This window comes from Lathamus discolor, chromosome 5 (assembly GCF_037157495.1).
Source record: "Lathamus discolor isolate bLatDis1 chromosome 5, bLatDis1.hap1, whole genome shotgun sequence".
NCBI classification, from domain to species: Eukaryota; Metazoa; Chordata; class Aves; order Psittaciformes; family Psittacidae; genus Lathamus; species Lathamus discolor.
In genome coordinates, this window is record NC_088888.1 from 78,488,411 (window position 1) to 78,499,692 (window position 11,282).

Consider the following 11,282-nt stretch of genomic DNA (forward strand, 5'->3'; position numbering starts at 1 on the left):
CAGTGTAGAAGGAGAGGAGATGGGGCACGATTGAAGCAGTTTCCCGTGGAGCATCTGTAGGAACATCATTAAAGAGCAATCCCTTGTAGATGAATTAGGAACAGTCACCAAGCTCAACTGCAGCCTCCATGAACTGAAATTTGTCAGGATGGGTGCAGTGTCTGGAGACAAAATGGTAGAGACAGTGTAAGGGAGGACTGGAGTTTCTTTTTGCTTGACCTCAATTGCCTACTTAAAGTAACTGAATACTCTTTGGAGGGTATCTGGGTGCATTTTTCAGCAACTGTACCTGACCAGTATGAAGAATAAGGAAATAACTTCATCTGGCTTTATTCCCTTGGGTCATAAAAACTCAGCCTATACATGTGCCTACTGAGCCCATGTGCTTGTTTCTTTTTCTGGGTCCTTAGCGTCAAAATCAAAACCAGGCCCAGCTGTTCCTTATAATTAAATTTCAGTAACTCAAGCTGGGTGTTTTTATTTTGACTAGTGACTTAAAAGTGTTGGCATTTAAATGGCCTTAGCTATATTTCAAAGTTAACATTGAGAAACTTCACACATACATTAGTGTTATTTGTCTGTTGGCAAATTCAACAAAATACCACTGCATTGATTTACATAGTGAAGGTTATCTTTGCTAACAGAAGGACTCAGAATTTCATTATTTAAAATATGAGGATGAATCTCATCACATTGCAGGAGGCTACAGATGGCATTACATACAACTTGCCACCTGAGTCAAGGGTAGAGGTGATGTTTATATTGTGCACTGAGCCCTGTGTTCAAATGTACCTAGAAGATCCAAAAGCCAAACCCTAGACAACATTACCTGTGACCAGGACAGATCTGACTATAGGATGAGTACTTTTCCTTTCTGGTACTGAGGTTTGTTTCTATGTGTCTGTCTTCTCCAATTTATTTATAAGTCACTGATGACATTTATGCCATACATGGGCACTTTGTGATGCAATAAACCAGTAATAGGCTCAGTTTTCATTGCAGTTTCTATATTTGTATTTTAATACATCAAAATATGGATTTAAGAAGTATTAACAGTCTTATGTCAGCAGAAAGAAATTAATTTTATGCCTGCCTCTGCACAGAAGCCAGAAGCTTTAGGAAACAGGATCTCTTCCCTTAAGCATTTTTTCAGATCCAGTTAGGAGAGGGGAAGGTACACAATAAAATGTAAGCTTCAGCGTGACAGCACAACAATGAGAAATGATTATTCATGTGATAATATATACGATTCACAATATGTTTTTGAGTGGTACTCCAATACGCCAGTACTTATTGATGATCTAGGTAGAACCTGGTGCCTGTTTTCACCAAGCCTTATCTCATGGGAGCCCAGCTGTGGCACAGGGCTATGTAGTGAAGTCATCACAGTTAGACCTGCAATGGGTTGAATGCTTTCCTGACCACTGGCAGCAGGACTACATAACTGAATAAGAAACAAGTGAGCACAACAGAAGAAAACAAACATGGGAAGAGAAAAGCATCTTCTTGCCAAGTCAAAGAGGGAAGCAATGAATGATGATTACTGATGAATAATAACCCAGAATTAATGGAGAAGGGCAACAGCAAAAGCTGTGCACAGAACACAAACATTTTATAATGAGGGTAAACAGGGACATTAGCAGGGTGGCCAGAACACACTGCCCATTCACATAGTACGTGTCTGCATTACATGACATGACAAATGGCAGTGGCTAGAGCTAGAACATTACCCTTGGAGACTCTATAATTTTATCAGAAGAGCCTTTCCACCAGAGGAGAGCTGCCTCAAAACTGAATGAAGAACTAGGTTTTCCTCTTGTTATTATTGGTGTTTTAAATTTAAATCAGTTTCAGATACGTAGCCCTATTTGGGAAGAATGTTGAGCTATGGATGCTCGAGGGCAGCTGCCAACTTAAGCACAACTAAATTAAGCCAGAAATGTCGAGCAGAAGTGGAAGCAATATCACACTGTGTTAAAAAGCAAGATTATAAAATCTCTGCCCATCAAAGAGACCAGAAGACTGTAGATAGCTCTGTATTATTATTTTTAACGCAATAGAGCCTAGAGACTCCAACCAATTACCAGGCTCCACTGAGCACCAGGAGGCACCACAAAATAAAATCATGGAAACAGACCAAACCCTATCCCCAAGACCTTTTGGGAAAACAGAAAGGCTTTCTGACGTTTTATCTTCCTATCAGTTTGGTGAATGTAGTCAAACCTTCACTGCCACACTTCGGTTAATCTAAAGCAATCCTCTCCTTACCTCAGTTCTTGAGAGAGCCTAATTAAAGAACTGATCTATGACTGATTTTACAAAATCTCAAGCACCATCACTGCTTTTTGATCTCAGGGGACCTGTGGGTGCTTAGTGCATCCCAAGATTAGGGCACCTTGCCCAGTACTGAAAGAGGGAGCAAAACAGTTGTCCTTGCAGGGCTCTGGCTTTCCCACACTACTGTGCAGCCCTGGCTCTCCTGCAGTTCAATGCTTCTCTTCCTAGAGTTTTCAGTCTCACACAGTGGGGTGACCTCTGGGCCACCATGGATTGTCTCCAGCCTCCTTGTGCTGTTCTTCCTCGATTTCCATCCTTTCAGGTGTGCCAGTTCCTTTTGCTCAAGGATGACCAACAGGGCACTGAGGTTTCTCACCCTGCCATCAGCCCAGTGTCTCAGGGAGATCCACACAGTGTTTATCCCTGTGTGGTGCTGAACATGGCCCAGGAAGAATGAGGGCACTTTGCCTTCCTACCACAGAGGAAAACAGCCAGGAGGAGATATCCAAGAGGGGAGCGTTGAGAGTTCGCAGAGAGCTCGCTTAGGCAGGTAGCACCACGCGCTGGCACGCACAAACATGCCTGCAGACAAACATGCCCTTGTTTCCTCTTTACTGAGCATGTCGTGGCATCTTCGGGAAGATTTGCTCCATGGCTGGAGACCAGACATTTCACTGAGCTTGGAATTACCCTGACCCAGCAAAAAGCAAGCTCGCACTTCCCTTTGTGTGCAAAACTTCCCTGCGGCTGCGGAGAACAAACGCCAGCAGGAGCTGCGGGACATGGACAAATGTGTGCTCCGGGTACACCTCCTGCCCTTGCCTCCGGAGTGAAGGATCCTGCGGGGCACGTTAGGGCTGTTCGGTCACGGATGTGCATTTCCAAGCACAACAGGGGAAAAAAAAAAAACATTAGAAAGAAAGGAAAGGGGAATAAAGGGTAAAAAAGCCCGAGCCCCGGAGACGCTGGATTGCTAAACGTTTAACTGTAAAGTAGGCGATGTGAGCTGGTGGGACGTGCAGCACCCGCAGGACCGCTACCTGCCGCACCGCACAGCCCCCTGCCCGCCGGGCAGGGCGGGCGAACCGAGCTGTCAGCCCCTTCCGGCTGTGCCTCTGTCCCTGTCCCACACCATCCTGCTTGCCCCTGCCCTTCCCAGTACGCACAGCTCCGGAACGGAGCGGCATCTGCAAAGCCACCTTGGGACGGGGCGGCGGCGGACAGCCACCCCTGCGGGGCCAGAGGGCTCCGTGGGGAGCCCCCAATCACCCGGCCCCGCATCGAGGCACCGCAGACACGGTGCAACAAGGAATGGGGCCAGGCGAAGGACCAGGGCGATCCACATCTCCCAGCGCCGTCGCACCTCTCGTGTCGGATCGGGAGGGCTGGGAAGGAGGGGCGCTGCTCCCCTTCCGCGTTGCGGTGGGACTGGGGACAAACCCGGGCTCCTCCCTACGTCTGCGGGCAGAAGGGCGGGGGGATGGCGATGGGGCGGTGCGCGGGGCCGGGGCGGGCCGGACCCCCGTCGGGCAGCGGGTGGGTGCGGGAGGGAGAGAGGAAGGAGGGCCGAAACAGGCGGCGGCTCCTCCTCCGCGGGCAGGCAGGCAGCCCGCCCGGGAGCGGCACCGGTTGCTCGGTGCCGGCGGGACTGCGCCGCCCGCTATATAAAGGGCGGCGGCTGCTCTCCGCTCCCTCACACCGGCCTCTGCCCGCGGGTGCCGGCGGTGGGGTGAGGCTGGCCCCCGACAGCATGGCTCGCGGCGGGCCGCCATGGGAGGAGGTCTCCCCTCCTGCCTCCTGCGGACCCTCCTCTTCCTTCTCCTCCCCCTGCTCCTCCCGCACCCGCGGCGGCGGCTGCAAACTTGCTGCGTCGGGCTGTGTGTGAAGGCAGAGCCCGGCGGGGCGGCTCCGGTGCCCTTGCAGCCGTCGCGCCCGCAGCCCGAGGGGCGAGGCCGCCGCCCGCGAGCATGCAGCGCCGCCGCTGCGCCCGTCGAGACGCGGTGCGGAGCTGCGGGCGGCGGGGCTACACCTAAGGGCGACCGGGGCGAGAGCCCCATGCCCAGGGCTCGCCGCTGTCCGCGGCGGGGCGGCGGGGCAATGTGCTGGCGGGGCGAGCGGGCACGTCTGTCCCCCGATCTGCTCTGCTCCCTCGCCGGCGGGGAGTGAGACTCCGTGGAGCCCCGCTTGGTGCTCCCGGAAGGGCGGGCGGGCGGGCGAGGGGTGGTGCCGGCGCGGGGATGCTGCAGCCCTCCTCCGGTGCCGACGGGGTCCTACCGGGGTAGCGGCCCCGTGTGCCGCGCCGAGCCCCGCCGTCTGCGGGGCGGGGGGCGGCAGCGGAGGGATGGAGCCTGCAGGTCCCTGCCGGGCTCAGCTGATCCCCGCCAACGATTCTTACCGAAACTGCAGCGCCGAGGAAGGGATCTACCAAGATTCCACCCCTCTCTCCTGGAAGATCGTGCTCGCCGTCGTCCTGGCGCTTGTCACCCTGGCCACAGTGCTTTCCAACGCCTTTGTCATAGCCACGGTCTACCAGACGAGGAAACTCCACACGCCGGCCAACTATCTCATCGCCTCGCTGGCTGTCACAGACCTTCTCGTCTCCATCCTCGTCATGCCCATCAGCACCATGTACACTGTGACCGGCAAGTGGACGCTGGGCCAGGTCGTCTGCGATATCTGGTTGTCCTCGGACATCACCTGTTGCACGGCGTCCATCCTGCACCTCTGTGTCATCGCCCTGGACCGCTACTGGGCGATCACCGACGCCGTCGAGTACTCCACAAAACGGACTCCCAAGCGGGCAGCGGGCATGATCGCTCTGGTGTGGGTTTTCTCCATCTGCATCTCCATGCCCCCTTTGTTTTGGCGGCAGGCGAAGGCTGAAGAAGTCTCTCACTGTGTGGTGAACACAGACCACGTCCTCTACACCGTGTACTCTACAGTGGGAGCCTTCTACTTCCCCACCCTGCTGCTGATAGCCCTCTACGGGAGGATCTACGTGGAAGCCAGGTCGCGGATTTTGAAGCAGACTCCAAAGAAAGCAGGTAAAAGACTAACACGGGCTCAGTTAATCACAGACTCCCCGGGGTCGTCCTCCTCCGTCACGTCCATAAACTCCAAGACACCCGAGGGATTCAGTGAAACGGGCTCTCCCGTGTACATGAACCAGGTGAAGGTGAAGGTCTCGGATGCCCTCCTGGAGAAAAAGAAGCTCACGGCCGCTAGAGAGCGGAAAGCTACAAAGACTTTAGGGATTATTTTAGGAGCCTTCATCGTCTGTTGGCTGCCCTTTTTCATCATCAGCCTGGTGTTGCCTATTTGCAAGGATGCTTGCTGGTTCCACATGGCCATCTTTGACTTTTTCACATGGCTTGGGTATCTCAACTCCCTCATCAACCCCGTCATCTATACCATGTCCAACGAAGACTTCAAACAAGCTTTCCACAAACTCATACGTTTCCGATGCACAGGCTGAACGTTTTGAATGCGATGTGTCCCCCGGGTCTGCCCCCACGCACGCCGGTGCCCGGCGCCACAGGTGGGTGCGCTCCGGGAGAGGACTGGGGGGCGTGTGGAGGTGATCGCGAATGGGGCGGGAACGTTTCGGGAACGGGAAGAAGGGGGTACGACCCCACAAATAGCTGGTTTCAGCTCCTTTGCAAGTGGCGGCGAGCGGCGGCGATGCCGCACGCTCCTGACATTTCACAGCGTGTGCCGGGTTGTTCCCCCCCAGCTCGCAGGGGGTGACTCACGACAATCTGCTTTTTATTCCACCTATTAAACCGGTCTGCCGCCATTTCGTATGATAATGCCCGTGTTTAGACCAATTAGTGCTAGATTGCACTTGCTTTCCAACCCGGTTACTGACCGGGGCAGGGCACCCCCCCCCCCTGTGCCGTCCTCGCCCCCGCCCAGTGCCGCCTCTGGTCCCGCGGCGGTAGCTGGAGGCATCCCGAGGCAGCCGGGATGCAGCCCCCTCGGCAGGAAGTCGAGTGCAGTCCCGGTGCCGGCATCGGCTTGTTTTATTGTTTTGGGGTGGGTTTTTTTTTGGAAAGGAAGGTAGGACAGGCCCCAGATTAAGGCTGCTGGTAAAGTTCAGCCTACTTTCTGTCCTCCTTACGGTTCCGGCTACTCCTGCTGGGAGCGGAGCCGGCTGGGGGCAGGCATCCTGAGAGGAAAGCTGCTTTTTAGCCACCATGAAAGGCTCGACACCTTTGTGTTTCTCTTTACACACGGGAAAGCTGTGCCCTTTTGCGCGGCTGACAAAAGTGTCTGCCAGCTAATAGCAAAGCTTAACGCCATGTTCTGCACACTTGCCTTTATTGTGATACTTTATTAATTCTGCCAATCTTTTGCTTTTTGTCTGCAGAATCAAGTTGCTATTGTAAAGACCCACTGCTTGAAACTTCCCCAAGCCCAGTTGCCAGACTCATGATGCTGCAAAAACGTCAATACATACTGCCACCAAACTGCTCAGCTCTGCATTTCAGTGTAATGACTCTGGCAGAGATGCTGTTCCAATAGTCACGCAGATCAGTTGCAAAAAAAGAGGGCAGCCTCGTATCAAGGTCTATAATTCATCTGGACTGAAGAAAAAGTTTGAGAGTAAACTCCATTTATTTTGCAGGCTTAACTTCTTAATTTGTTCTCTGGCCGGTTGTAGGGGTGTGCACAAGAGCACAGTTGTCTCTGTCTGTGTTGGTAGCGTAGTTGTACTTCTGCACACCTGTAATTTCTTTCTTTCAGTGGAAAGAGTTGCTCCCTTCACATATGAGGCCAAGAGGAGGAAAGAAAAAAAAAAAAAGCAGCGTTTAAAATAGGAGTATCACAGTACATTCTGTAAATGACTCCTCCAGCTGAACATGTGTGAGAAGTGACAGTGTGCAAAAGTTATGTTTGTATTTCAACACAATAGCAAATGCTGTAGAAACCAGAGTTGTAGACCTGTTCAACTGCACTGCATGTCTATAGTCTGTCTTCATAGTTGCATTTACAAAGTAAATACTTCTTGCTTCTACTCCATAACTCAAGAGCAGAAATCAGGAAGTCCAATGACCTTTTCCATAAACCAGCTGGGAATAGAAGTAGCAGTTTGATGTTGTAACCATGTTTTCCATTTTGTGTCAGTTGCACACCCTTACTGCATGAACCACTGCGAAATTTAGAATTCTCTAAGTAATTACATTATTTAGTGTATTTTGTAAAGAAGTGAAGCAGTTTGTTCTCTCAGAAGAGCTGTGTCACCTGCAAAATAAATACCCATGAATCATGAGTAAACTGATGTTAATGAAATTACTCTCCTCCCTACTTCCCTCCTATAGTTTTTCTCATTTTTTTTCTTCCCCCCCCCCCCTTTTTTTTTTCCCCTTTGATTTGACCTTAAGACAGGTCTACGCATATTCAACAGTCAAAGTTAGAGTTTCAAGATATGGTCCACCTGCTGTGATAGAACTGCATTGATTGTTCCTTCTATGTGTAAATTAAAATGAGTATAAACAATAAAATGCTTTACTGTGTTCTCAAGAGTTGTGTGACTAAAAGGAGTATTTGTTGGTTTACCTGTTTTTTCAGTATTGACTTTCTAGGTAACACTGATTTGATGAGTCACTCAAGGAAGCAATTGATGAAGGCTGAAATTGCAAGCTTTGATCAATGGTCAGATTTTTAACAGACAGTTTTGCTTTCATCCTAACCGGTACTGTTAGGTGTAGTCTTACTAATTTCATATAATCCAATATTAAATTTTTAGTTTGTTCTTTTTCTATTCGTCTTCATTAAAAGCAAACAAAACTTGTTTTAGCACTTGGTGGATGCTGTAATCAATGCTTTTTTAAAACTATGTATTCTAGATGAGGGCTCTTATACAGACTGGAAAAAACTTATAAATCATATTTTATCTACCTGTTATTCTTCAGAGAGTCATTCAAGTAATAAGGATTTATTTGCCTAACTAAATAGTAAAGAAAAAACTTGACCCTCTGTGCCTCTAAAACTCCCATTAACTGTAACGAGTAAGATGTAGTCATGGGAGGAAAGAAGTCTACAAGATATTAATTAAAATAGTGGGAAATAAACATTTTTCAGCAATTTGAAGAAATCCGGAAGACTTCTTACTTCAAAATTGCATACCTCTAAAAAAGAGAACTACTCTACTATGCTTCTAGAAAGTACCCTCTTAAGTTATTAAAACCAAATATGATTAGAGGAATTTTCTAAACCACTTTTACTTGACTGAAGTGCTTATGTTGCTTTTAAATTTATTTATTTTTTCATCCATGGGGTGGAAAAAGCAAGGAAGGTAGCATTAAAGATAGCATCAAACAATGCTTAACTTATGTTGTCATTTTCCAGTCTTGTAGAGTGAATTTTGTTTACCTCAAATTCTCACTGAAATCATTAGGCTTCTTGTGTGCCTGAGAAATTGAAAATGAGACTGTAGTTTTCAGCATTTGAAGGCTGGCTTGAGTCTTCTGGCAGTTTTACAAAGTTCTGTGCCTTGGCGAGTATGAGGTTTAGGAGTTGGACTTTTCCGGTCCTCACACTGCGAGAGTATACCTTCATCTCCAGCAACTGGCAGCAAATACTCCCAGCTCCCTGTTGTGGGAATTTTGCTGAGAAGCTAATTCGTCGAGAAATTGTCCTTGCAAGTTTATGCCGGGACTCCAAACTTTCTGCACAAGCAGACATTTCAGATAACCACGCTCACTGTTGGGAAGACAGTCGGTGTGAAAGCTGTGCTGAGGGCCAGAGAAGAGGAAGCTAACTGGAGCCTTGCTGAGATACCTCCTAGTTAAAAGCCTTGTGCTACCTGAGCATCATCGTCTAGTTCAGAAAAACGTTCCTGCAGGGAGATAGAGTGAGGACACGCATCTGTTCACAGTGGGAGAGAAGAAATGTAGGGCAAACATCACTCAGTGCTGGAAAGCATAAATATTTAAAACACGTTCCAAGATTCACATAGTGTGTTTAGGACAGGAAGGGTGGCCCATGTGAGCTTCGCTTCTTTATGACTGGCAGAGTGTGTCCTGGTTGAACCTATGTTTTAAAAGATGTTAGGGTACAGAGATGTGGCAGTGAAGTTTTGATTCTCAGGATATTGCCCTCCTGCAGTTCCTTTGCTGTGCCTGGTCACTGTGCTCTACCTCTGGAAGGACGAAGCATTTGGAATTTTCAGTAGGAGAGGCTGTCCTGTCTGTCCAGCCCCATCTGTACTCCTGAGGAAGGGGCTCAGATTACCCAGTTTCTTGGCCTTAGTTTGTCATAGGAGGAACTTCTTTATGACTCTGCAGATAAACCCCAAAGGTGCATAAGCTCTTGCTGTGTAGTTGCAGTCTTTAATTACAGAAGCAGCATGCCTTCCTCTTACCTTGTTGCACTGGGTTAAAACACTGTCAAATGATGTTGCTGAGACAAATTTCTGGCACTGAGGTTTGAAGTTGATCACACGTTTGCAAACCTCATGCTTCTCACGTTCCATGGTAAGGGATATGCGCATGGTAGTGTTGCTGACTGCAAACACTGTGAGACATATGACACTTCAAGAGTAGCTGCAGTTGTGGGAGCAGCTATTTGCAGCCTGATAGCTGCACTATTATTTTACTATTCCTCAATTTTTCTTAAGAGTCATTTCTCACTATTCCAATTAATAAAACACAGGTGCAGAATATAGAAATTGAGAGAGGAAATCCTTTCCAGTGAACCTTCATACAGCCATGCAACAACCTACAAAGTTCTACCTCTTCTGCAAGGTAAGAAAGCATGCTTGACTAATGGAGCCAAGGCTCCATGGGACAAAGGGGTTTTCAACTGATTCTTTGGATATTTATACCATATTCTCTGCTGCAGCATTTGAGGAAGCTGACCTGGAATTCAACCTCCAGCAGGGCCATGTAGAGTAGGAATGACAGTTAATATTCCATTCGGAGCAGCCAGATTTCCACCCTCCTCTGCCCCTTCCTGCAAAAAGCCAATCTGCCTTCCATTAGGAGAGTACTTCCATGGCTTTCTGATTCATGGTTGCTGCTTTCTTGGTCAGAAAGGACTGGGTATTGTCAGAAGTAAGCACTTTTAACTGAAAATCCAGGTCAGTCTGAAGCTATTCTTTCAGGGAAAAAAGGAAAAAAACCCTAAGTAGTAGTAATGTTGAAGAACAAGCATTTTGATCTGCAGCAGCAAATGAAGCTGAGCAGTGTGGCTGAGAGCAACTTTATATGCAAGTGGTGAAATCCCATTCAAATTGAAATGTAGCAGAGATTGAAGAACATGTTTCTCAAGAAAAGTGAGCCTGTAGGAAAGAAAGAGGGCAAGAAAGTAATCCAAAATCTCCAACCCTTGATCTGCGTGTAAGGAAAGAACCCCAGGGTTACTACTCCTGGGTCTCAGCAGACAGGTAAGCAAACAGTTTTAGAGAGAAGGACCATACCCAGAGAGATGTAAGAAAATTACAGGGATGCATTTATTCAATAAAATGGATGCCAACTGCTTTTTGTGTGTTGGGAACCTTTTTGTCCTTAGGGGAACTGCACATATTTGAGACATATCCTTAAAAACCTGTCTACATCAGACAGAAAGATTTGTGGTTTGTATTAAGAAGTTTTTTTACATATTCCAGCAATTAGTACCTAAACCAAACAGACAGAGTTTAAGTGAATTCTCCTACAGCAGTGAGTTTGGCTGATAATAGTAATGAGTATGAAAGATTTAATCCCAGAATAATCACATAGAAAAGCAAGCAGAAAATAAAGCATTTTAATCAATCACATATTAAGCTTGAAAGATGTAATATAACAGGCAACTGAATAGGTGAGGTGAAGAGGAGATCCACAGGATATCAAATTTACAATATAGAGATCAAAATCTCTTACTGAGTCATTTTCAAGAGCTGGAGAAGGAAAATCTTTGCTGTTCTTCTCAGAGAACAAACTCCTTGCACTCCTTGCAGTCATCCTTATAAAGGAACAAGACTTTTTTATTGTCTTTATAGAAACAATACTTTGAAGGCTGGA

At 48.0% G+C, this 11,282-nt stretch overlaps 1 protein-coding gene across 1 annotated transcript; it reads left to right on the top strand.

Annotated features, from left to right (window-relative positions):
* The first annotated feature begins 4,503 nt into the window (after window positions 1–4,503).
* Window positions 4,504–7,800, top strand: HTR1B (5-hydroxytryptamine receptor 1B). Its single transcript, XM_065679152.1, has 2 exons — window positions 4,504–5,815; window positions 6,647–7,800. The coding sequence occupies exon 1, from the start codon at window positions 4,619–4,621 to the stop codon at window positions 5,750–5,752; it is 1,134 nt and encodes a 377-aa protein (XP_065535224.1). The 5' UTR covers window positions 4,504–4,618; the 3' UTR covers window positions 5,753–5,815; window positions 6,647–7,800.
* Window positions 7,801–11,282: the final 3,482 nt, after the last annotated feature.

Bases quoted from the DNA above. Each gene is read 5' to 3' on its own strand.
- HTR1B (XM_065679152.1), top strand. From the start codon at position 4,619: ATGGAGCCTGCAGGTCCCTGCCGGGCTCAGCTGATCCCCGCCAACGAT.